The 27,633-nt window shown below is 43.0% G+C and overlaps 1 protein-coding gene across 2 annotated transcripts; it reads left to right on the top strand.

Annotated features, from left to right (window-relative positions):
- Window positions 1-268: 268 nt before the first annotated feature.
- On the top strand, window positions 269-27,628 carry LOC118301234 (serine/threonine-protein kinase PAK 3). 2 transcript variants are annotated; one of them, XM_035626521.2, is made up of 16 exons: window positions 269-455; window positions 13,496-13,689; window positions 13,797-13,897; window positions 15,189-15,342; window positions 15,470-15,507; window positions 18,041-18,103; window positions 19,517-19,672; window positions 19,768-19,942; window positions 20,853-20,916; window positions 21,705-21,753; window positions 21,850-21,962; window positions 22,803-22,920; window positions 23,086-23,185; window positions 23,380-23,576; window positions 23,702-23,839; window positions 24,307-27,628. In XM_035626521.2, exons 2-16 carry the CDS (start codon window positions 13,518-13,520, stop codon window positions 24,394-24,396), a joined length of 1,728 nt encoding a protein of 575 aa, XP_035482414.1. In that variant the 5' UTR covers window positions 269-455; window positions 13,496-13,517; the 3' UTR covers window positions 24,397-27,628. The 2 variants fall into 2 exon arrangements, with proteins under 2 accessions (XP_035482414.1, XP_035482415.1); XM_035626522.2 differs by lacking the exon at window positions 18,041-18,103.
- The last annotated feature ends 5 nt before the right edge of the window (window positions 27,629-27,633 follow it).

The following is a 27,633-nucleotide window of genomic DNA, read 5'->3' as shown; positions in this document are numbered from 1 at the left end:
ACACACACACACACACACACACACACACATACACACACACACACACACCACTGCCTTGCGAGTCTGCAAAAGAGAAAAGGTCTTCTTATTCACGACATTTGAGGTAGGCCCTCCCTCCTGGCCCTCTCACTCGGCAGGTTTGGTCTGTCAAACAGAAAACCAACTCTGTCTGGCCGTTGGCTGCCTCCTCCCCCAGACCCGCTGCCTGCATTAATATTCAGCCTCTCAGCCAATGGGCAGAGCAGGGCGGATGACGTCACGGGCTAGGGAACAGTGAGCAGCCAGTGAAGCATCCAGCCTGCCGAACAAGCTTGCTTTTAGGGTCAGGAACTGGTCTGACGAGAGAATGGCAATCCTGCCTTTAAACTGTCACTAGGACTGTTGACGATGACTCTACCACAGGTCCGGGCCCAAAGGCGAAAGACTGAGCAAGAGAATGTGAAGACATATTTCAGGTAATTCCCTCTCTGTGTATGTAATAAGGGATGTGGAGGGGGGGCAGAAGAGGGAGGAGAAGAGAAGAGGAGGAGGAGGAGGAGGAGGGGGAGGCTGTGTATGTAGGGGTGCCTTGTAGCCTCTTTTTCTTCTTCTTCTTCTTCCATTCTGCATTCTGCCCTGCTAAGGAGGCAGCTGTGTCACCAGCAGTCTGTCCGTGAGGGCGAGATGGGAAAGGATGCTGCATCAGATGAGCTGGACATGTTTTGTATTACCATATACCCCCTCTGCATCACATCATCTCTGTGTGTACTCCCTTGTGCCTCACACATAGCATCTTTATTGATGGGGAGGTGTCAGAATCAATGGTGGCGTTTGTACAGGCCCTGTGTGTGTGTGTGTGTGTGTGTGTGTGTGTGTGTGTGTGTGTGTGTGTGTGTGTGTGTGTGTGTGTGTGTGTGTGTGTGTCAGTCCTGGGGAAATGCAGCAGCTGCAGTGGCAACACTGGAGCAAAAAAACGAAGCAATGCTATTTTGGGTCTTTACACCCAAGGCTGACGGATGGATCTGAGCTGTGTGTGCTGTGCGTGGGGTGGGGGAGATGGATGTTTAATATGCTGATGGATGCTCTTTTGTTATCTCGGCACTGCCTCAGTCGTGGTATTTCTAGGGAGGGTTTCACAAAGAAATGGCGTTTATTTCCATGTCAGTCTAACACTAAGGACACGAACATACTCGGCCCCTGGCCTCTGTCTCCCGGCTTTAACATGGATGTGTGTAGCCGTTTCATGGCGGCCGTGGTGACAGGGAGATCTACAACATCTGGTCACCTGACTTCATTTGGGATCGGAGTGGGGGTGGGGGCCCCGTCCTGTGAAAGCCGAGCTATTCTGCCTCGGATCCTTCCACAGCCGTCGGTGGCGTTGGAGGAGGAGGAGGACGGAAGGACCGTCTAGAGTACGAGCTGATTACGTGTCCCCCCATCACCTTTAGATTGTGGTGCCAGAGCCAACGTAGAGGGAGGGAGAGATTCCTCCCCCAGGAAGCACAGTCATCCTCGGGTCTGCGAGGAGCGGGGCCTGATGGGAGACCTGTTGTCTGGCTTTCGTGTGAAGGAGGGATGCTAGGGAGTCATGTCAGTGATGGAGGGAGGGTGAGATGATTGTAGAGGGGAATTGGGGGATGGGATGCTGAAGGTGCTACTCCCTTCGAACACCGGCCTGCTATATTGATAAAGATACATGCTCCTCTGTTCACCATTAATCTATATCTATATATTGCCATATTTTTGCATGTAAATATTAAGTGGCTGAAACATACACTGTCCCTTATCACCACCACCAAGGCCACTCCGCTGTCCTTTTTCAGTTTCTAAACATAATTTGATGATTTGTTGTTATTCCACAGAATCCATCTATAATTCATGCCAGAACAGCACATTACAGAGCACTGGTCTTGGCAGAATAGACACCAGGCCTTCAGTAGTGATCTAACACAGTGTTATAATCAGAAAGACAGAGAGACAATCAGACAGAAAAATGCAGTGATACACCATTGGAGTAGAATACATAAGTGTTTTGCATTTATCCGTCCTGCAGTTCAACTGATCTGTGAAACTGCCGTCGGATAATTGGTTTCCTCTCTGGGTCTTCGAAGCTACGCTCCACATGCCACACTCTTTACACATTTATCACACCTTTATCTTCACAGGTCTGTTGCAGGGCAATGGACGGGTTTTGTGCAGGGCCGCTCACCATCCGTGGACAGTACTCATACCTGCCTGTAGCCTATTGTGTCTGCATTGGTTACTTGCACCTCATGAAAATTTCATGTGAGCAATGACGAAACACAGACAGAGAAGCTGTTGCTCGTCAAAATTTGATAATGTGATCTACTGTTCATGCCGTAAAAAATGAAAGTAAAACTGCACCTTTCAGTGTATGTAGTGTAAACATGTGTCATGCAGGCAAAATTCAAGTTATTGTGGCTTAGCTTCATGAAAATGTTTTCACAACTGACCCTGATGATGGACCAACCAACACTACAGTGACTTCATATCATTAAATATAGATAGAAGAGCCTCGCTAATCCTCATTTATATTATCTGTTTTGCATGAAAGGGGTACGTATCTCTTCTCCTTGTACGCTTTGCTTGAATAATGAATGATTTTATTCTAGCTTGATTTGGCAGAAAGGCGTAGTAGAAAGGATACTGTTACTGGATACTGGAGGTTACCTTGTCCTGCTTATCTCTCTGGCGCTGGGATAAATATACTAATAGATGTTTAATTTTCCTTATTTATGTATACAATACGATGCCCTTCCCAGAGCTTGGTGACCAAACTGAAACAGTTCATATCTCATCTGCCGCCAGTTGATATTATAAATTGCCCTGCAACTTTATTTAACATGGTCATAGAGGGAAAGTGAGAAAAGCAGGGCACAATATTAAACATTTCTCGTTTGCAGTATGTCTGCCTTAACCCTCGTTGTGTAATAGTGTGCCATATTGGGCTTCCCCATGTTTTCCATTGGCTGGTGTAACCCAACACACACAGCTTCTCTTACCTCACCTCAGCTGACAAAAGCAGTGGACACAGGACCTCATCTGAGCCTGTAGACTGCTAACTGGGCTGGCTGAAATATGATAGTAGGATACACACACGCACGCACGCACACACGCACGCACGCAAGCACGCAAGCACGCACACGCACACACACACACACACACACACACACACACACACACACACACGAGAGTAGGCCTCCATCTGCTGAGGACTTAGTGTGGGTGAATTATGTTGCTATTGTTAAGTGGAGTTGTCGTTGAGGACTCCTGTTGACAGTTTATGTATGTGTAGTGGTGCGTTTGTGTGTGTGTGTGTGTGTGTGTGTGTGTGTGTGTTTGTGTACATGTCTGCGTGTGTTTAAGGGCATGGCTGTCTCGAGCCGAGCTGTAGTCCTGTGGTAGGTGTGTCAGAGCTACAGCCTGTGTGTTGTGGATTAGCATGTAGGATTGGAAGCCATCTGGCCATTTTGTCTCAGAAAGGGGAGGGAGAGTAAGTGAGAGAGATGGATGGAGAGAGACAGGGAGAGAGAGAGAGAGAGAGAGAGAGAGAGAGAGGAAACACTCACACACTGACACATTGACACAGCTCCCTCCGTAATCTCCCTACTTGATGTCTGTTGCTACTTAAAAAAGGGTTATTTGTCTGTGTGTGTGTGTGTGTGTGTGTGTGTGTCGTTGTGTCGCCTGATTGTGTGCTCAAATACGGATAGTCCTTGTGTGACTCGTCCTGTTTCTGATGGCTTCAAGACGAGTCAAGAGAAATGATAAAAAGATTTCCAAAAAAAGTCAAAGGTGTCGAAGCCTTGTACAGTGACATGAAGCAATGGGGGTGAAGATGCTCCAGATGGATAAAGACCGTGGAGAATAGAAGGATGAAATGTGGCAGAGGAGGACAGGGTTCAGGGGGTTTAAAAGATTAACAAGTTTCACTGGGTAAAGAGTTTGCAGCGAGGGGCATCTGAACTTGAATTTGTTTGAAGATGAACAGGCTGCAGAATGTAACGTGTCGGAGGCCATCAAATGGGATGACAAGTCTGCGGATGAGTAACTTACAAGGTGACAAGGTCATCTATTCTATAAAAATATTAACTTTAAGTGTTAGTAATTCCCAATTTTGGCTTTCTTTTAGTCAATTTCTATTTAGCATGTGCTGTTCTTCCTGTGGACAGAACTTAACATATGTTGTAGCAACAGTGTCTTAATCATTTCTAACTGTTTGGCAGAATTAAAATTCAACTGGGGATAGAATGCAGCAAACCTGGTGTTTGATTATCATTTTTAAGGTAACTTAAACTAATTATATATCTTTCAAATTTAAAAGAAGGCTGTATTCATAAGCACATGGTGTTTTTTTGTAACTCCAGGTGGAATGAATAGTCACAAATAGATAACACCACGACCCTGTTGACATAGTTTATCCAGGCAAAGTCAAAATGCAACAATATAAGTTTTGCAGGGCAGAGGTTATTACAATTAACTGCGTGGCCACTTTTAATCGTGAGAGAACAGTAAAACTTAAAAATGATTATGTACAGTGTGATTGTAGAACATGCCAGGGTTTGTATACTTTTTAAATCTATTTTGCACACGTGAAAACATTGTACCTCGCTGGAGAAAATGCTACAGAGAGCAACAACATGCACACACATCCCCTAATGCTGTGTTGTCGTTTTACCTTATACAAGCGTTGCATTTTAACCCGTTTCCAACCGGACTCAGAGAAGGTGCACCAGCTGGCGTGGCAGGAGGGAATCCACTCCCCTCTCTGCCTCCAGCTGGCACCCAAACATTGCCCACCCATGCCACACTAATGCAAGAAAAACACACCGATACCTTGAAAGCAGACAACACACGGTGCGGCCTCACCTGCGCTTAGTGCGCACATCTTCAGTGGACATGGAGAAAGGTCTCTCAAATGAAGTCAGTAAGTCTTAGTATGGTTTGGTTCAAGGTTTAATTGTTGTAGGTTTTAATATTTTCTTCTTTTTTTTTTGATAAACCAATCCATAGTAGTAGTATAGTGTGTGATTGCTGGTAAATCCTCATGCAGAAACTCAGAGATTCTTACATTTGGGAACAGCTGAGAAAGTGTCAGTCGTTTTAACCACAGGGAACCATCAGTGTCACTTGCTTGTCATATTTTACATTACATTACATTCATTTAGCTGACACTTTTGTCCTAAGCGACTCAAAATAAGTGCATTCAACTAGAAGATATCACTCAAAAGTGCAAGAATAAGTAAGTACATAAACATTCATCAAATAGGCTTCAAGTGCTATTTGTAACTAAGAATTGTATGTTACAGTGTATTCCATTCATTCATGCATTTATACAACCACTAATAAAGGACATAACTATGAGGGTTACTTGGATTGTGTGGCCTATAGGTGCATCATTTATCATGTATTCTGGTTAATCTTTCCTTTGTTTCTTGGAATTGGAAGTCTCCACTACCAACCATTAAAAAAAGACAATGCACCATAAAAACATCTACCTAGACTGTTGAGTTGGTGACAAAAGCCTCTAAGCCAAGAGAAACCACACACTTCTGCATCTATATTTTGTGTTTATTTTTTGACCTAAGATAATTAAAAAGATTTAAAAAGTAGAACCTAAATGCAAACACACATCAGAACACTAAGGATAGACTATCAAGTTTGCTTGGAAATAAGGCAGTTTCCATTTGTCAGTGAGGATAGAAATTTGTCATAATGTACTGCTATAACAAATTGGGGCTATGTCAGACAGGAAATGCCCATCACAATAAAATACCAGTTATGTACTTTCAATGAAATCAGGCTTGGTCTCCAAATTGTCGAACAGCATATGTTTCACTTGAAAGCATTTTTATAGCAAACTGTGGGAACACTGTGATTGATCTTCAGCGCTGTGAGAAATTTGATACGGTTTCATTTTTATGTTATCGTCCAACAAAAAAGAGAATTGTGCACACAGCCAATGAAATTATCTTGGACAGCACTTAACCAAAATTGTTGTTTTTCAAAAATGTTGTTGAAAATGAAAACTCTAATGTGACAGGTGTCAATACATGAGGGGGAACACAGAAGCAGATATTAAAAATGATAGCGTGAACTCTCAGTCCTCCACATCAGGGGAGCTTGTGGAAGCCTGATGCCTGGTCATGGTGGATAAGACTGTGGACTAATCTGCCTTTTCCTGCTTTGTTTTAAGTGATTATTCCCGCGAGTTACTAAATATGAAGTAAATCAACTAGGGAGATGTTGTGTAGTAAGAGAAATGAATCCTCTGAATCCGAGAGAGCAATTAGTTTGATCAACCGAAGAGAGAACAAGGCAGGTTTTTTCTTTTCTTTTTGTCATCAATATGCCTTTTCAATCTCATTAGTGTTTCTGCTGATTAGCATCCGACAAGATCAGAGTGGAATTTTAAAAGCCAGACAAAAGTTGCATCTAATTTAGATTAAAGGGCCCATATTATGCCCCTTTTACACAAGTTACATTGGTTTTCAGGTGTGTGCACTACATGTCTTTGCCATTCCATGTCAAAACACCTCAAGGATCAAGCCACACAGCACCCTCCTCTTTCTGTATAAACAGCCCTGTGAGACTATGGTCGAGTCCAGCGCTTTCCTGCTCACATCTCGCCCAAAGCCCCGCCTCGCTCCGCCTCGCTCCGCCTCGCTCTGCATCGCTCCTCCCCGGGTCTGCTGCGCAAGTACGGCGTTGCGCTGCCATGACAACAGTCGCATGTGACAAGGCACATACGCGACGTAGAGACCCGGGACGTAGAGACCCGGCCGGCCGCGAGTCTAGCCTCGCCGGCCGGCCGCGAGTCTAGCCTGCGGTCGTCGCTCGCTTGCGGGGAGAAAATGATGGCGTAGACGCGATCTGTTTTTCCGCACTTCAAGGGGGGAGGTGCTGCTCAGGTTGGGGGCGTGGTCGCCCCAGTAGCAGGAGTCAACTTACGTCACTTGACGCCCGGGCTGTGACGGCTCGTTTACAGACCGTCTGCACGATCCACCCAAACCACGAATCAATGACTCATTGTTTTCTTTTGATTCTCCGTGGGCTGGCAGACACCCCAGATAACCAAATATACGTGGAGGCAGGCTGAAAAGGTGCCTGGAGCATAATATGGGCCCTTTAAAGGAAAACCGGGTCAGAAAAGAACTTGTGTGTCAATTTTAAACTGGATGAGTGGGACAAAACAAACATCTTCGCTCAAGAGTTTGAGGCCTTCGTGTGTCTTTTGTCCTCATATCCACGATAGAAATGTTCAGCCTTGTAACTGCTGTATGAACCAGTGTCATTGCACTGCAATTTTTGCGTGATTTGCAAGGCAATAGAGCAGTAATACAGCTTATAATAGGAATATAAGGTGGAAAAAAAGTCACCAGCTTGCATGAGCTTTAATTAATAACACTTGGTTATCTCGAGTTCTCTGGACAATCCCGAGAAAAAGTGACTAAAGCAAAACAAGATCTGGGTTGGGCGCTAATAATAGATCACTGGTTACCGATTAGAGATGTTTATCGGCTGTGCTGTGACTAAAATAACATCCAGTGGCATTTTGGATAAGTGTTTGTTGTCAGGTTTCGTCAGTGGAAAATATACTGTTTTCATATACTATGAACTGACAGATCTGATCTCGGAGGAAGCGAATGGGTCAGTGTGAATGGGCATTTAACATGGAAGAGCAGCTATTGCATCCATTTAGGTTTGCTTTTGATATTGTGTAATCATGCTCTAGTTGGCATATTATGAACGGGTATAAACCTTTTATACCAGCACGATTAAAAGATGTTCATGTTCAACATTTTGGTGGCCTTCCCCCCAAAGGCATGTGTATCGGCTAAAAATAGAAGTTGGAAGAAAAAGTTGGACTTTGATTTTTTCCCCTCTGTTCAGTAATGAAACACATGATTCCACTGCTGCGAGGCAAGAAACAAACGACGAAAGAAAGAAACGATTATGCAAGGTGACGACAACAACTGAGTCAATATTTATGAATATGTAATGGAGCTGTTTATCAAGATCATTTTCAAGCGCCATCAATACATTATTGAGTATGTATTCATTGTTACCCGGCTTATTAAAATTCGGCCTGAGAGATGAAATGTAAAACAGTAACTTCTTGATTTTCTGCACTTAACTAAACTAATATGTCCTGGTGGGTTGATACTGTATTTAACTGTCTCACCTGCCTTCTGTCGTAAGAAAAATAATGGAGCAGTTGTGACCTTTTTATGAACCAAACATTGGCAGCTGTATGCAAAGCAGAGTAACTGAGTTTTGTCAGGAGGGGGGGGGGGGGCAGAACAAGGTGGAGCCTCCATAACTGACAAAAGCTGCTATGACAGAAAACTTTTTGGAGCAAAGTAACCACAGTCACAGTTATATGCCACAGTGGCCAGCCATCAGTGGATAAAGGAAAGTAACATGTTGCAGGTTAAATCAACAAGATATATTGTCTAAATTAGTGAGCTGCAAAGTTGCTTGTATGCCTCTTGTACTGACCTTCTAATGTCAACTCCTGGCCAGAAGAGTGAAAACCCATAGATAGATACATAGATAGATGACTTTATTAATCCCCGCGGGGAAACTTATTTGCTTTAACAGACATATTGTAAGAGACAATGTCAATGAAGAAAGTGGAACACAATCAGCTGCCCTGAAGCAGTTAAGAAGTTGCAGTGTAAGGGATAAAAACACGTAGAACAGAACACGTAGTGTAATAGTCCTGTGCGCGACTTGTTCTGTATTTATGATTTTTTCCCCTAGGTATATCACTGGACGCAAAGTCTTGTACATGCAGGAGTGGGCTCATAATCCCATAGTATAATGAATCATAAGAAAAAAAGCTACAGAATATCTATATGATTACCAAAAAACATCATTAATGCTTAAAAAGCCTTATATCTATATATATAAACTAAAAACCCCTCCCTCTCCCTCCATTTGAAATTATGGGGGGATGTAATTGTATGTACAGTACATCCACGCTGTGGCTTTGTGTTTTATTCCGACCTTGACAGGCCGACCATGTGAGAGGGGAGTGTTTGTGCAGTAACATGTTGACATCCGAGTGTCGTCAGCCTTCAGTGCTTTAACGTCAGGGCGGTGTGTTTGTGTTTGTGTTTGTGTCACATGATGGTTTTCAAGTGAACTGGTCTTGTGTGTGTGCCTCGGCTTCTTATAAATACACACTCTATACAGTGGTCAGGAAGACCAAGATGAATGAGATAACAATGTTAAACTGTGGTTTTGGAGTGACTCCCACCCCCCTTCCTCCTTATCCTTTGAATGTCCTCTAGCTGTCCGTCCCATCCAAGTAATCAGCATCCTTCAAAGAAGCACAGCCAAAGCTCAGGCCAAGTCAAACAGCGAGCGTGTCCTAATCAGGCATGAAGAGCCGGGTTTACGGAGCCCTCCCCCCACTGCGGGGGCCATTACTGAGCTGCCATGGGCTCAAGATTAGAGTCTCTTCCTGCGTTAGCCATTCAAATTCTGCATTAATGTTTGAAAGCGGGAGAAAATGCCCGCTCTTCGTGCATAGATTAATATTTTATGGAAGAGAAATGTGGAAACATCTGCAGTAATATCTGAGTTGAGCCGCTGCGTCTGTGGCGGTTCACTGTGTGCTTGAGACACTTGATTTTTATATTTCTGTCAACGCGTCACCTCCGACCAAAGCAGCCAGGCGGCAGGAAGGTCGAGGCTGTAACGTCTGACAAATTTGCATATCATGGATCAGTGTTCCAGCTGCAGTTTTTTTCTTCTGGTTTGCATCTTTAACATGTTACCGACAGAAAGTTCCCTCTTTTATTTTTTAAGTCGAGCCTTGTGTAAGACTATCTTCAGTATCAGGCAAAAGGCGAACGTAGAGTTGATTCATGATGTCGAGAGACTGGCCCTATGTGTGTTTCAGAAATAGGAGCTGCTTGTTTCAGGGACAGTGCACTCACTGACTGCCTGCCTGCCTGTCAGCCTGCGCAGTAAATAGGTCAGTGTTTTATGTGAGTGAAGAATCAGAAAAGTGTCTGGGCCTCCGTGAATCTGCCATCTTCAGCCGCCGGCCTTCAGGTGATTAGCCGAACAGCCACACGGCAGAGCGGTGAGGTCCAGAGTGATTCAATATTTAAAATCGTCCGGTCCCTCGCGGTCTCCTGTTGTATTTTTGCAGCCGGTGTCGCGGAATTCTCTGATGTAGAAATGACCACAGACGTTGAAAAGTTTTTTTCAGCTGCATCCCTTCCGTCACACACTGCACTGCAATGGCAGTTGCTCACTGAAATTATCATATTTATGAGCTTGCGCCACACCTTCACTGTTTTATGTAAGTGTTTCCTGTTTTGCCTGGTCCCAAGGAGGACACAAGAATTGTTGAAGCAAAGGAGTAAAGTGTGAAACACCCTGGAAAATATCATTTTCTAAGGAGTCTTAACCTCCTGTCACCTCCTCATTGTTGAATGTTGCAGCCATTGATTTATTCCCCCCCACACTGTATTTGCTGAACCTTTAGTGACCTGACCGATTATATCCCAGTAACTGCTGCCAGGTCTTGCTTGTGCCATGTGCACACGTCGGTGAATCCACGTCTGTGCATAGCTGGGAAAGCTGTCGGACAAACTGGGGCTTGTAACAATGTCTTCGCAAGATTAAGATAATTACGATTAACGAAGGCATCAGTCACATCTGCATTAGTCTCGACAGGACAGAACCATATATATGTATATGTCTTTGTAATGAACTCTAGACAATGTGGATATAAATATATATATATATATATATATATATATATATATATATAGATAGATAGATAATTTAGCCTCAATCCATAACTGCCGTTTTGAATGAATCCTTTAAAAGCATTTTGAGGCCATTCTTTTTTTTGCCATCCTTGTGAAAAAGACGAGCTCAACACCCGGTGGTGCAGTCTAAAGCTAAATAAACCCCGTGAGCCTTTAACTAAATTTTTTGTCAAGTGACACACACTGTTCCCACCGCGTCTTCCCTGTTACCTTCACGGCTTCCAGTTGGTACGTTTCCCCCTCAGGTGTTATGATAGCCATGTTGTCAGCGACTCCCTTGTTGCAGTCGCATGTCGACATTGGGACACTCCTCTGTAATCAGCAGAGTTCTTCCAGGTTTTGTTGTTTCTGACACGCCTAACCTCCGGCCTAAAGAGAACCTGTTTACTGCGGCTGTCTGGACTCTCATCAGGAACTCACCCAGCTCGGTAGAAACCGCCGGCAGGCTCAGCCCCGCCGCCAGCAGCAGAACTTTATGATCCTGGAAAGGCACCAGGAAAACAATCTTAAAAATGTATTAGCACATTAAGACCATAAAGTGTTTCTCCTGTAGCTGTCTAGTGGTTATACCAAAATAGCGTGCGCTTTCCAGCTAAAATGGATTAACATATACAGTAAGTTTTATTTATGAGTGTAGTTAACCAATCTGAAGTAAGCCACCTTTTCATAAATCAGTTATGGGAAAAGGATTTCATCATTAGTTTCTCATGGGTGCAACTGATATAATCTGAATTCAGTATTTTTTTCATTTGATTTTTTTAAAATACCTACAGTTTTTATCACGATACACACTTCACTGATGATGCCGCTCTCTTGCTTGCTCGGTGTATAACTTGTTCCACAACGTGCAGCATCTTGACTTAGATAAGAAATGGAAATTCATCAGCAGCGAGGTCTGATACTGAAGACTGGAGCATCGCATGGACTGCTGTGTAACAAATAACATCCTGCAGTGATTATTGAACACTTTTTCTATTTGAAAAGTCAACAATGGTAAAAAAAATATCCTGCTTGTGAAACAAAAAAATGTCATCCTCATCATCTTAGAGCAGAGGGACACACTGTCCAAATTAATGAGAAACATTAAGATCATGTTGGTTGTATTTTTCTCTTAGGCCAAAGTTTGATCCACAAGACTTTTATAGGAATATAACATTAAAATTGTATATTATCATAGAGGAGACACTCTTCTGCTGTTTTGGAGAAGAGTTTGAAATATGTAGATTTAATCAAGTTCAATATGTTAATGTGAAATGGGAAAGATGGAATCTGAGTTATATTTCTCAGGTACACAGGAGAAGACAGTAATCAAAATACCCACAGGTTAATAATTGTGATTCACAGATTTGTGAAGACAGTTACTGCCTTCTGAGGGATTTGGTGGTGTGATCAAACAGGTCCAATGGGAAACTGCACATGACTGACAAACACTTTTTTTAATAAAAGCAAAAGTATCTTTTTTTTTTTAGATTTGAGGCAGCCGAGGGGAAACCCCAAAGGTCACATCTGATTAAATCATGGCTTCCTATCACGTTACATCTTTTTCAGATAATCTAATTCCACCATTCAAAACCAGTTATTTTGCTTAGCTGACAGAATAGGGTGTAACCAACCAGATTCGGTCTTGTGCAGGCGAAGGCTATGTAAAACTTGTCAAAGGCCACGGTGGAGGCACATGTGTAACTTGTCAGAGGCAGTGTGCACCGTGTAAGAGCTGAGGAAGGCTCTTTGTTTGCTAATGTAGGTCTACACCAAGGGGGCAGCCTGCATGGCCCCGCTTCCTGGGACGGCTGTGCTGCACATCACATGATGGGCTTGGCCTCAGGGTGAGGCAGTGAAGGAGTCTTAAGTTGTTGGTGGGATGGGGAGATAGAAGATGAGAGGATGGGTGATGGGGATATTTACTGTTGCCCGTTTCTTTCAGAATCAACTCCTGGTTACCCACTGGACATCGAGCTCCACCTCTGCTCCAAACATCACAGTGATAGTTCCAGGAGCTTTCTTCTGAATATAGATCATATCTAAATCTGTTGTGCAAAGTATCAGATGTGTTGGCATAGAACTATAAATATACTCAATTTCATGAGAATTTTTTTCCGACCCGCAGCTCGTGTCTCTGTAGCAGGATTCCTCATGTCACAATTTTTTGAAATAGGCCGAAACTTTGAAACTGTAACTAGGAATCTTCTGTGAGTGTGTCATATCTGTGTGAATATGGCTTTGGCAACTCCATTTTACTCCAGTGCTGCTGTTTCAGAAACCCTCCACGTCCCCCCACCTCATCCTCAGCCCATGTCTATCAGTAATCTGTGGCCAAAATTTCACATTTTATCAAATAGCAGACTTTCATTTGGTAAAAAAACAACAAACTGTTGATTCAATTTGTAATAGTGTTTTGGACTGTTGTTCGGGGAAAGCAAGCGATTTGAAAACATGACACTGGGAATTCTTATGACCTTTTTAGATCTTTACAATAATTTATGCACTTTGCTTGCAGCTTACCTTGATGTTAGCACAGACATGTTGGAATGAGGAATAAAAGTATTCTTTCGTTAGTCCCTTGATATTTTTGTATTTTGTACATTTGGTGAATCCAGAGAAATGAAGAAACCTGCCGTTGCCCTTGCTGATCTATCATCAGACTCATCAGACTCTTCTTCAACACTGAACTCCTCCATCTGTCTCTTCCTCCCTCACAGGACATTGTGAGTGCCACTAAAGATGTCTGTTAGTGTTGATATTGAAGAGAAACCACCAGCCCCCCCCTTGAGAATGAACAGTAGTTCCCGAGACTCTTCATCGTTGAATCACGCCTCTAAACCGCTTCCAATGGCTCCTGAAGAGAAAAACAAGAAGGTCCGCCTGCGCTCCATCTTCCCCGGGGGAGACAAGAGTGAGTGTCCGCCCCAGCGTCATTTTTTTACGCCTGTATTGATTCACTTGGAATTTTGCTATTTAACTACGTACCTATGACTGAAAATTATCTTTTGTCTTCTGTAGCAAACAAGAAGAAGGAGAAGGAGCGTCCTGAGATATCCCTACCCTCAGACTTTGAACACACCATTCATGTGGGCTTTGATGCTGTAACAGGAGAATTCACTGTGAGTATCTCTTTCGCCCGACAACCATGCATATAAACAGGGAACAATGTGCTTCCCAGACCCAGGCTACACATTTCTACAGTCACGATTCCCTGAAGTGATAGAGTCACACACAAGTTATAAATAAAGTGACCTGAATGACAATCACTCTATCACCTCCATCAAAAAATACCTGCTCTGAAACCTGTAGCATTTCTTATTAAATAACATTTTAGCTGCAGTTTCAGTTTGCGCGAGATTTTTTTATTCTTGCACAGTCCTGATTAAACATATATTTTTTTACTTTACTTTGATATGGTCAAATTGAGAGTCATTTTGTGAGTTATTCATTGCGAAGGTCTGATATGTTGTTTTAATGCTTTTTACCACCAGTCACCACTTGGTCTTACCAGATATGCTTAAGTATATTAGGAAGAAATAAAACAACAAGCAGCTGTTTGACACAATCTCAGTGCTTTTAACGTTTTTAAACTGAGGCTCACATCACTGGTGATGGTTCATTGTATTGTATTACTTTTATAGTTATATAAACTGTTTATTGAAAGATTCACTGTACTTAAATGTTGTTCCTACTCTGTGCTGAAGGGGAGGTTGTTGCAGAATAATTGAATTATACTGTACAGAACACCTGCAATGATAAGTGCATTAAAAATCACAGATTAAACAAAGTAAACACATAAACAGATAATGTGCATTTAATTTGGTAATAAAAATAACCATAATAATGAAGTATAGCATGAATCTGAAATGTGTTTCAGAAACAATCTGTAACACATACAGTAAGTCTAATCGTAGACAGACAGGATATTATCATTCCCGTCTTAAACCAACTTTACACTGAGGAGCATTTATTCTGATCTATTTGACTCTCAAATGTACAGCGCTCAGTCCATGACGTCGGTACAAAGTAGTCCTTTGTTCGTTTGATTAGCCATGTCCCTGAGCAAAATGAATTTCCCTTTGGGGACAATGAAGAGTATCTAACTTCATCTAACACGGTTTTAAACCAGGACCACTCTGATTAAGTTTCTTCTGTGGTTTTCTGGGAGGAGACTGCATGTTGATTTGCTCCTTGATCCCACTCAAAGTACAGTAGCATCGGAGCCAAAACACCTCTGTTTCCGCAGAACAGTGAACTTCACACTGACAAACCCCAAGTTTACACTGATACACTGCATTGATTTTGAACGAAGGACTATCAACAACCCACACGTTTTCCCCCGAGAAAAAACTTGCATATTGTAACTCAACTCCCATGTTTCACATCCAAACATGTAATGTTTGATCTCAGGGTATACCAGAGCAGTGGGCGCGGCTCCTACAGACCTCGAACATCACCAAGCTGGAGCAGAAGAAGAACCCGCAGGCCGTGTTGGACGTCCTAAAGTTCTACGACTCCAAAGAGACTGTCAACAACCAGAAATACATGAGCTTCACCTCCGGAGGTGAGCAACGCCAAAATACTGATCCCCTCAAATAAAACGTCAAACACTTAAAATGAATTCTACTGTCGAATACCGAAGATTTTCCAGTTTGCTGTCGCTACAAGAGTGTTTCCTTTTCTCGTTGCAGACAAGTCGGCACATGGGTACATAGCTGCAAACACTCTGGTGAGTTGTTTTTATGTTAACCTACTTTGGTTAGCGTTCCGGGCGACTTTTGAGAATATTTTCTAATTAAGGAAACACCGTAAAATGTTAGTTTGAATAAGTATTTTCCAGTTAATGGCACCAAATTACTATTTATTGCTCAATTTGAAAAAGAATTGTGATGCTGGTAATTAAACATGCCGCTCTTTGCTGGAGGTGGCTCCGCCGTCTGTTTTATGAGGAGTTTTATTGCAGCGCCGCATTTCTTGTCCTCTCTGGAGTGTGTCTGGTTATTATTGCAAAAAATGTCACAATTACAAATCTATCCAGTCCCTGGTCCTGAGCCATACCTCCGCCATAATTCATTGCTTTGGAAAATCACTCAACTTCAAGTATAATATGGAGGGGAATTTATTTCACCATGATTTATGTCACAGTGTAATAATTCAACAGGTAAGTTACAGCGTTATGTGGCTTTATTTCATCGTCTTAATCCTCAGTGCAATTATACTGCCCCGACTGCACCTCAGTAAATCTTCCTCACTTTACTCTCACCAGCTCTGTCTGGGTATTTCTGGGATAGACTGTGTTCCTCTGATGCCGGTCATTTCACACGGTCTTCTCCCTCTAATTGGCAAAGTGTTTGCGTTCCCCCTCTGGAGCCGCACCGCTCCGACTGTGCACCACAGTGCCCTCAGTTTCGCAGCCCGTGCACGAAAATGGCGACTCCTGTGAGAGCTACCGCTGCTCATTGTTTACTTTTCCAATCTACTTAACCAGATTTTGAAATACCCATAGACAGGCTTCACCGGGGGCTCAGCTGCATCTCGAAGGACTCCCACTGTTGTGACCTCATTCCTGGCTTTGACCAGAGTAATCTATGCTTTCAATGCCTCGGCCTGTGCATGCTCAGCCAGCTGAAGGAGTGGAATCCAAGTCTGTTGAGTGAAATTTGCTGCCCAAGGCAAACGACACTGGGATCACTTCATGCAGGGCTACTCCGTGAAAGAGCTCTTTGCCAGTGAAGGGCGAGCGATAGTGGCGTTCAGTCTAGGTTGTGCGAGCCCAGTGAGGGCATTCGAGAGCATCTCAGCCTTGGACTGTCACAGTGGACTGCGGCTGCGGAGGTGACTCAGCTGTTGTCTCCGGTGCCACAGATTTCCTCCGCAGACTGGGCCACGCTGTCTGACGAGCAGAGCTACATTCGCTTACATTCACTGTACTTATCGCTTGTTACACTACTCGTACATCCTGCTGCTATCCTGTCTTGTCATCAAGGATTAAGAAAAATAACGCCCATATGCCTAAGCATGATGGAAAAAAGACAGCTATCTGCTGGCCATTTTGTGATATATCTGGTCTTTATTCAACCTCTTAGAGTACCCATTTGAGCATTGTCCATTGTCCATTGTCTAATTTGCTAAATGTTGTTCGCAGTGTCTTGACTCTTCTATACAAAACAGAAATTAAGTGATGAAACTGCTTAAAAAAGTAGCAACATATTCTTAAGAGACATTGTGCCTCCGTCTTAGTTTTTCTATTCTGCTTTCACTGTTCCACCATCAGTGAAGTCGTATGTTAAATCTTTTCAAACCAGTTCTACTACCAAACAGGAGGTTCTGGATATGTAACTTGAGTGTGTGCGTGTGTGTGTGTGTGTGTCAGACCCACAGCACTCACCTGTCAGACAACAAAGACGGCTTGACCGCTGTTCGTGTGACTACGTTTGCAACATCGACAGTTGTGCGAGCTTCACTTTACACTGAACCTGACTTGTGCAGTTTGGGTTTGCTCACACAATACATGTGTCCCATAGTAAACAGGGGAACGGTTGAAAGAAGATATTTATAGCATCTTAATGTTGTTGGGAGCATCGAGTCAGAATTTATGTTTCGTTCTGTAGAAATATTTGGCTTTTCAAATATTTGATAATCCAGGCGGGCATTAAAATCCCATGGCTCAGATGAGACGTCCAAAAATAGTCCAGTCAGTGTTTTACAACCATACATTCTCAAACACGGCAAACGGTCCACTAAGGTTTTTCAGATTTTATTTTCACCACATCAAAATGAATATACCACTGCATTGGTTTCAAATAATATACAGTATAATAATAATGCAAGGTAAAATTGGAAACTGAAGGTTAAAAGTCAAACTCAGTGATGTAAAGTTTCTGTCAACATCTGGGCCAAAAAGTTAGAGAGCAACACATCTGCCTGTACGTTGGTGTCCTTTGTATGGACTGCATCTACAGCATGTGATGAGGAAATTAAAAAAAGGTACAGGTATTTTCCCCCACCAAATTCTGTGCTAATAAAAAGTGACTTAAATGATATTTTATGGAAGAAAATGGTCAAGTGAAGAGGAAAACCCTCTTGTGCGAGGACAGTCCTTAGGACTGATTTGTCTCCATCATGTCCTCTCCTCGTGCTGTGTGTTAGGAGGACGACTTTGGGTCTTAATGTCCACCCCCTCCCCCTGACGTCCACTTACTCTTAAACATTGTGTGGGTTTGTTTTGAGTAAATCCTCCCATTTTCAACCTTCACATTCAGAACCGGCTGCTGTCATCTGGGCCTCCTGTCAGCCTTAGAACCTGCAGCGCATTATTTGACAAGGTAACTCCTCCATATTACTTTCCACATGATGTATCTCTGCATTGGCTTTGAAGCTAAATTCCACTATTTGATCTCCTAATCTTGATTCTACCGACTGGCTAACACAAAATACATACAAATCTCTGACTTTAGAGGCAACATCACTGTATGTATTGAAATTTGAATGGGGGGGTATGTTTGTTTTTTTATTTCATGAATGTTTTATACTATCTATCTCACAGGAGCAACACCTATCTTTATTTGAACGGACTGTGTCCGACATGGCAGTGCAGGGGTGCATGTCGCAGAGGGTTGTGATGACAACTGCATGTATGAGCTCATATTCCTTATAATTTTAACCACATTACCAGTAATGTGCCTCTAACTCCATCACTACTGTAGACATTACCGCATGGCTCTGTAAAAAAAAACATGACTTACAGTTTGCCAGATACTCATTTCTGCACTGCAGTCTTGGCTCGGCCCTCCTCGGAGCAGGTCAGAGGCCCAGCGTGTCTGAATGAAGCACTGGGACTTTCCTTCAGCCAGACCCTTTTCCCTTTAATCACTAGAACTAAGCTGCACTGATTCATGTATGCATGACGAAACTGGAAATGGATGAAAACGTTTCCATTCCATAAGAGGAAGATGATCCAAGGCTAGCAGTTTTGGATGGAGGGGGATACAGGCTGACCACTAGGCATAATAAATATGTCTAAGGCATATTAGTCATGCTTATTAGAGGTATCTACCATATCAAGCGGATGTTGGACAGTTCATCACCATATTGCATATTACTGCAATGTTGCGGCATGTTTTTCTCTGGCACAGTTAAATCAGAAAAGTTTGTTTCTGACTTCAAAAAAACATTCTCATCATTGGTTCACGACCACCTGACCCAACCCCTCAACTTAAAAAACTCTCAGATAAACTGCACCGGATGGCGCCTCACTCCTTTAACACTGCTCTGTTTAGCTTGACCCTTGACCCTTGATGCTTCCCTCCATTATTAACAACCTGTTTCCTTTTTTTGCACAAAATATCAGATGTTTTGTTTCAGAGTGTCACGACAAATCAACTGGATTTTGTGTATGATGATCACACGCTCCTTTTTATGGCCTCCTTTGAAATGTTTCATCTGCATCTATAATAATCTGAATCTGTTTCACTGTATGATTTAAATATCAATTCGTCATCACTAGAGCTTACATGACAGACAAAGTTCTCTTTAACCTCAACTGGACAGAACCCAAACCTTGCACATGGCTGGTTTGGGGTTTGAAGGCTCTTGGTAACAACTCATGACAGTGAAAGTTATCATTTTGATTAATTCAGCTAAACATTTGAGGATCAGAATTTTCTTCTTTTTTTTATTCCATGCTGCTTCTGTATGTGGCAGATGCCTCCAGACTTACTTACATCTCTGTTCTGCAGGCTGCCAAAACATCATCGTCGGAGCCCCCAATCGCTCCACCTGTGTCCGAAGAGGAGGATGAGGAAGAAGAGGAGGAAGAGGAGGAGGAGGAAGAGGAGGACGATGATGACGAATTGCCCCCTGTCATCGCACCTCGGCCCGAGCACACCAAATCTGTGAGTTGATACGGCGCGGTCACCGGAATCATTCGGCCGCGGACGACGCCCCCGTCTCCCCCCAGCACTTCTGTGACTCTTTTTTCCTCTTGCAGATCTACACACGCTCGGTCATGGACCCACCAAAGCCTCCCACCCCTGTGAAAGAAGTGGTGACTCCGCCGGAGTCACAGGTCCAGCCGGACAACACGTCCAACACAATGTATCGCCACACTGACCGCCAGAGGAAGAAGTCCAAAATGACGGATGAGGAGATTCTGGAGAGACTCAGTATGTGTCGTCAGAGCCACGCATTCATTTATTATTCATTTAAATATTTAGTTATATTTCACTACAATTTATCATTGTAGATAACGGAGAAATCCTGAATCTCTGTCCTTTTGGTTTATTTTCCTAAAAACAATCAAATGTAAAGATACTAAAGCTGTATTCACGACAGCAGGAAGATTTCCGGAACATTCTGTGGCGTCTGGGTAGAGCATGCAGGACGATATGATATGACGATAATTGTGCTGCAGAAAGCAGTGTTTTTGTTCACGTCCACTCGCTCACAGTGAATCTTCTGGAGGTTTTACTGCTGTATTCTCACTTGGACATTTTCGAGAAATTTTACTTGGAGGCAGGCAGGATCAGTTCAGGAAAATGCCCAGACCTCTGTGAATGTCAGCAATGTAAAAATGATCACAATCATTACAATTTGTAAACTCCTGCGAAGGTTAAACTCCCCACATGACCCAAAACACCTCTGCGGGCACAATGTGTGTTTATGCATGCTTGTCACTTTTCTTGGTTGTGTGTATGGCTGCGTTGAATAATTCACCTGTGTGGTAAATCAGAATACAAACTGGGTATTTAGTTTCCAGTGGCTTTTTTCCCCACATTACCTAAAAATCTGTGTATTTACAAGAATTATGCAAAACAAACTGTGGCCTTCACTAGACCGCTCCCCTCTCTGTTATGCAATTTTATCCCATAAAGTTGATATGCATGTACTTAGAGTAGCTGCAGCACAAGGCAGGGTATGTCTGAAGTAGATGCAGAAAAGATTCAGCAGTGATGTTTCCTGTGTATTTGTGCTTTTGTGTGAAGGCTGTCACAGTCACACACAAGCAAAACTCAACTCAACTCAACTCAAACATTATATTTCTGTTTTTTTTCTCTCTCTTTTTCTCTGACTCAGGGAGTATTGTGAGCGTTGGGGATCCCAAAAAGAAGTACACACGCTTCGAGAAAATAGGACAGGGGTAAGTCCGCCCATCCGTGATCATCAACCGCTCCTCACAGTTATTGAAATAGAGCAATTTCAGGAGCAGTCAGTCTCGCCAGGAGAGACGGAGCGAGAGTGACCACTTCAGAGAGGCAGAGGGAGGGTCGGGGTGAATGACTGGGAGAAAAATAAGTAGAGGGGAAATGAGAACTGTATCCTGAAATGGCCATGGGCCAGATTAGTTCTGCCATCCCTCTCTCTCCCTTTCTTGTCTTTCTGATGCTTTTGTATCACTCTCCCCGTTCACTACACATCTCCACAGATACAAAAAAACTGTGCTTCTTATCTTGTTTTATCATGCACACTATTTCCACATCTGATCAGGAGGCTCCTATCTTAAACAATGGATAACTGTCTGTTTACTCTCCAGCGGGTTATCTATCAGTACCAGGAACTGTTCTTCATTATTCATAGCTTCTGGATTTTCACAGGTGCTGCAGGACAGCGAGAGAAAGACTAGATGTGTGATCGAAGGTTTTTTTTAGTAGCATGAGTTACACTTCCAAATAAGGGCAGCATGACTGCATACCGTTCCTCTGAGCAACTGTTAGAAGCCACAAAGTCTTTGTGGATCATCGCAGGTAATTCAGCAAAAGTTTAGTTTCCATGGTAATATGAGCGCATGCAGTTTGTTAACGAAGAACCATTACCTCGATCATCTGAAAAACCATCAGCACTGCAAAACAAATCTATCTAAGGTCTATGACTAATTTCAAAACACTTAAATGATGTGTCATTGATGTGGTTTTGACTTTGTTTTTACAGAGCATCCGGCACTGTGTACACTGCCATCGACATTGCAACCGGCCAAGAGGTACAACATTCTCATACTGCATATTATTTCTGGTTCCTTCCTAAGCCGCCTTTACCCTTGTTCTGAGCCACAAAATCCCCCGTCTTGTTTTCTCAGGTGGCCATCAAGCAGATGAACCTGCAGCAGCAGCCCAAGAAAGAGCTGATCATCAATGAGATCTTGGTGATGAGGGAAAACAAGAACTCCAATATAGTGAACTATTTGGACAGGTCGGTTCACACTCTGTGCAGACATGATGCTGAGTCAAGACCCGTTACCGTTACACTTCTTCAAAGAACGTTACATAGCAGATCATTTTCTCAAAGCCCAAAGCGATTATGTAGAAGATGATTATTCTGAACATTACAAAGTGTCCTGTTATATATTTATATATACAGTATATACAGTATATATATATATATATATATATGTGTATATATATATATATATATGTATGTATATACCTGTTTACCTGATATCGAAAATACAAGGCATATACAAAGACACTCTGATTTGCAGTCAGAAGCCAAACAAGGTCAATGCATGTTGGCACCAACAATGTCATTGACGGATCCTCCTTGCCGCCCGTCTTTCTCTTCTTCCTCATCCCCTTCGTCTTCTGTTTCACTTCTGTTTCCTTTTTAATGGTAGTCATCTTGAGGTGCATCACTGCCACCTACTGTTATAAAAGTCAAATAACGATTAAACTACACAACCACCACCACACGTGGTCGATTCAGCTCAGATTTCATCAAACCGTCCTGCTGTGGTTTTTACATCTGGCAGTGACATGCTGGAGTACCTTCCACCGTCTGATTCAAAATGAACTACACAGTGCATCTCAAACTGTAAAGATGTGTATGTGTGCTGCTATTCTTGCGTCAGCTTAGATATTGATCATTTACTGGTTATTTATTTGTATTTTTTAATAATCGATACTTCATTCAACCTTTTGAGATAAAATATCTCAACTGACTACGACATTTAAAAATGCATGCCACATTAGTTCAGAACCACAGTTGATTTTTTTTCATTTTTCCATGTATCTCTCCTTTCTCTCCACTGTTTAGTTACTTGGTAGGAGATGAGCTCTGGGTGGTGATGGAGTATTTGGCCGGTGGCTCGTTGACTGATGTAGTGACTGAGACCTGCATGGACGAGGGCCAGATTGCTGCCGTCTGCAGAGAGGTAAGAAGCCGAGTTTAGACCTCAGCAATACGTACTGCCAACACTACTTCTGTAGCCATGATGGGCACATACAAAAACAAGTGAACACTTCAACTTCTTTTTTATTTTTATTTTTTTTTTTGCCTTTTTCCCTCTCATTTCTTTCCTCATGTTTTCCCTCTTCAGTGTCTTCAAGCTCTGGACTTCCTACACTCCAACCAGGTGATCCACAGAGATATAAAAAGTGACAACATCCTCTTGGGTATGGACGGATCGGTCAAGCTCAGTAAGTTGCAACTTTTTTGAATTGTTATTAGGTGTGGAAAATATCAAAGCAAGTGGTCCAGATTTTATTTTAAAAGAGACAATGTACTGTTTGTTAAATGAAAGACCACTTTAATGACTCGTGGGTAAACAGAAAGTAAAAATCTATAACTGAATGTTTAACACACCTCTGCTTCTCTTTGTCTCCCTCTGCAGCCGACTTTGGCTTCTGTGCCCAGATCACTCCAGAGCAGAACAAGCGCAGCACGATGGTGGGAACGCCGTACTGGATGGCACCAGAGGTGGTGACCCGGAAGGCCTACGGCCCCAAAGTGGACATCTGGTCTCTGGGAATCATGGCGATAGAGATGGTGGAGGGAGAACCGCCCTACCTGAATGAGAATCCACTCAGGGTAAAACCCAAACTGCAGCCACGACACATGACTAACAGGATGTTAGCTCCCATACAGTGTGTGGAGATGAAATATAAAAAATATATATTATTTGATCATCTATTTGACCACATTCATCTATCCAGGCACTGTACCTGATAGCTACCAATGGGACTCCAGAGCTGCAGAACCCAGAGAGACTGTCGTCTGTGTTCAGAGATTTCCTTAACCGCTGTCTGGAGATGGATGTGGACCGCAGAGGCTCTGCCAAGGAGCTACTACAGGTAAAACACACACTCTTACCACATGTAATATCTTATATATCGACTAGTATTGTACCATGCGGTTGATGTGGCATCAAATAATAATAATATTATAATTTAAAATTATGATGATTTAAAACTAACTGTAGAAGTGGAGGAAAGGGACAAATAATTAAATTAGGTGCTGGGTTGTAGGAGGATTTCAAAGGAAACAGGGGGAAATTAGACACTGATAGACTTAATACCATCTAATTATTTAAACATTTTTGGATCAAAGTTCAAATTGGCAGATCTTGTCTATTTCAGTATCTTATTTCTTTTCTACATAGAGTCAACTTTTATAATTATAATGTTATTTCTTCTCCTGGAATCGCTTGTTAATAATGAAAAATACAGGTGCCCAAATCATCATCAAAAGTCAACTTCTTTTATTTCTAAATCTGCATCTCTTTCACTCCGTACCTACGTGTCCTTTTTGTCCTCTGCAGCATTCGTTCCTCAAGCTGGCGAAGCCTCTGTCCAGCCTGACGCCTCTGATTGTAGCTGCGAAGGAAGCCATAAAGAACAGCAGTCGCTAGGGCGTGCCCTCTGTCCGCACCCAAGGCTGGAGCCCCCGTCTGTGTTGTGTGCGTTCATGGGGGGGCAGGGACCTGGGTGTATGGGTGGTGGGTGACCTGATAGTGATGACTCAAGGAGGGGGATTTGTGTGACTTACAGTGACAGCACAAGGACAAAAGACCCCCAGGCCTCGTGTGTAGAATGGACATCTGGCCTTGCAGCCACTCGGCCCATGCTGCTGAAAAAGACCTTGCCTCTTCGTTTACTTTTCCAGCACTCTGTACATGTAGAGCAGTCCATCACAAGTGTCTGTGTGTGTGTGTGTGTGTGTGTGTGTGTGTCTGTGTGTGTGTGTGTGTGTGTGTGTGTGAGTGTGTGGGCGCGTGTATCTGCGTGTGTGTGCACATCTCTTTGTGTCACGTGTCTTGTTTTGGAGGCAGTTGCTCCGCAAACCCCCCCAAAAATAGGGTGGAAAAAAAACTGAAAAGAAAGTACATTCAGTTTCAAGAAGAAGAGAGGACGAGGAGAAACTGACAACACTGACGAGCCCTTGAATCCTTCCCTGGCCCAGCTGCAGGTTGTGGTCTTCTCTCCTCCAGTCCCTCCACGGAGCTCGAAGGGGCCCTGCAACGGCCAGCTGACGCAAGAGAGTGACTCTGGACCCAACCTTTGCCTGCATGACTATGGCTCTGTGCAGAAACACTGCTACTCCTCTGCAGATTGTCACATCTCAACGTGGTGCGTGTGTACGTGCGCGCGTGTTTGTGTGTGTGTGTAAGGGGTGCAGCTACGGGGGGGGGGGGGGGGGAAGTCATGAATAATTTCACAAGACCTTTGCCAGCTTTAAGCACCCTTCAGAAATCTGCCTCATGCCAGTGAGGAGATACGGGTCTCATGTTTCTTTCGAGGCAGCTCCTTCCAGTCAGTCTCTGTCACAGACGTCACCGGTGTTACCTGCAGTTGATTTATTTAGAAGTGTTGGTGCAGAGTTTCCCCAACATAAAATGATGTTGAATTCAACCAACAACTGTCACGCAGCGTCAAAGTGAAAACTTTGGTGTGTTACATAATTGATTGTCAGGGTTGCTGATTTTGTGATATAGTGACAGACACATGATTGGAGACACGCATTCTGTATTTGGGGATACGCATTCTTTTTCAGGGTGCTGGTGCAGGAGACACTGTGTTATCCCAACTTTTCAGATTTTCATGACAGTGTGAAACAGAAGGTCATGTACTTATTCACCTGCAGTGAATTGGAGGCCCAGTGCCAGACTTCATCACAGTGTCCCAAGAATCTGTGTATCTTTAGACCTTAACCAAAAAGTAACAACAACGACAACAACAACAACAAAATATACCAAATGTTAATGTATTCAAACTTAGTTGGTCAGTCAAAACCACAATCTACACAGGGAGGGAGATTTATTTCTAATGTTATCTATAGACTGTTTGAACAGATATTTTTCATTGACAGTTTAAATGACCATGTCAAATGATGATGAGCGACATCTGAGCTCAGCGAGCAGAAACGTTAAATGCAGAGTAAAAGAGGTTGTTGCAGTCGTTTCTCCAATCTGGAAAATAAATCCTGTATTTTCAGGGTGCATGAAGGCATGAGTAGGGCTTTTTGGTCTTATCATGTTAGAATGCAGAATAAATTATTCGTCTGTGGTGATACATGTTTGGACTGAATGCCTGCCTTTCCTCAACATGTCGAACATCACATAATAAGGCGCCAACTGTCCTCACCCACCTCACAGAGCCCTTTTCCTGTGGAATTCCAGTGCTGCTCATTCATGCTTCAGTGTCTTTTTGTCCCTTAATGGCGTCTTATGTGACTTTTTTCTCATGTGACCTGTGTTCTTTTAGTGAGTTTGTAGAGAAGGGGGAATGTTTTCCACTGAGCAAAGTAGCGAGTGCCATTTCATGATTGTACCTTGTCCTCATGAGCGCTGTGAACAGAAACTGTTGTAGAGGTTCATATTGTTTCCCAACATTCCTGCCATACCTGGTTAGTGTTTAAATCCATTCCTGTACCGACGTTATCTGCTATGTGTCGGTATTTGTGAGCTGCTTCTGGCATTTCCCATGTAGCATCCCTCTGCGAGTGAGTGTGTGTATGTACGTGTGTGTGTGTGTGTGTGTGTGTGTGTGGTAGGGGGCTACCTCAATCTGCACTAGAAGATGCCTCACCTGTGTTGTCCACGTTGATTCTGAGGTGCAGGGTAGCTGCTTCTTCATATTGTACCTACATTGTACAGCAAATGTGCAGAGGATGAAGGAGTGATGTTAGACAGGAGGATGCAGCAGAATTCATGCATGTAAAACAAACTATACACTGTATCTCATCTTCAAATAGGTTAAGATTGTTAGGATATGTATGTATGTATGTAAATATGATGGGAACCCCCCCCCCCCCTTTTCAGAATTATGTAACTTAAAATGACAATATTCAGGTTGCTCTATGGTATGTAACAATTAATGTTTTTGCACCCTGGAAATCTAAAAAAAGAGAATACACACGCGCCGTCTCTGCACTCCTGGATCCAGCTCTCCTGTTCGGGCTTCATGGGACACTCCTTCATCTGGACAGAGAGCCGATGAACGCAGCACTCTGTGTGCGGGCCCACACAGTCTGTCCTGAGTACCACTGTTGAGTGTTAGTACATGTACTGTATGTGTGCGTGTGGTAGGTGTGGAGGGGTTGGGGGGGGGGGGGGCTCTGTCAGGAAGCTTCGTCGGCCCTGGGACGTTTGGCCTCTGCCCCCTATGTATAGGTCTGAACTATGAGCACAAAGGTGAATTTCGGGACAAGAGACGCCGCTGACGTGCCCCTCTTCTGTGGTTGCGCCTGTACATTCCTATCTTCTGAATGTGTAAACCTGTACATGTGGTGTGAAAATTCCTCTATTAATGTGTATCAAGAGAATGAAACAAAGACAAAAAATGTTACTTTTTAAATTATTATTATCATCATTATTATTATTATTATGACTCTTATTATTGTCTAGCTTTGTAAAACTGCTGATCCATCGGGCATACCTCAGCAGACCTTCCCCCATCTTTGAAAAAGGACAAACGATTGGCGGGGAGATACGGTTTTGGATAAACTATTTTTAATTGTGGTTGAAGCAATAGACTTTTTGAACTTTGAATTGTGCATGGCTGTGTCTTGAGTGTAAAAAAAAAAAACAACAAAATATTGCAGTTAGGGATCTGGACTGAAATAAAAAGAGGAAGAAAACCAGAGTTGT

The sequence above is a fragment of the Scophthalmus maximus genome, chromosome 2 (assembly GCF_022379125.1).
Source record: "Scophthalmus maximus strain ysfricsl-2021 chromosome 2, ASM2237912v1, whole genome shotgun sequence".
NCBI lineage: Eukaryota > Metazoa > Chordata > Actinopteri > Pleuronectiformes > Scophthalmidae > Scophthalmus > Scophthalmus maximus.
This window is presented reverse-complemented; position numbering and strand designations above follow the sequence as displayed.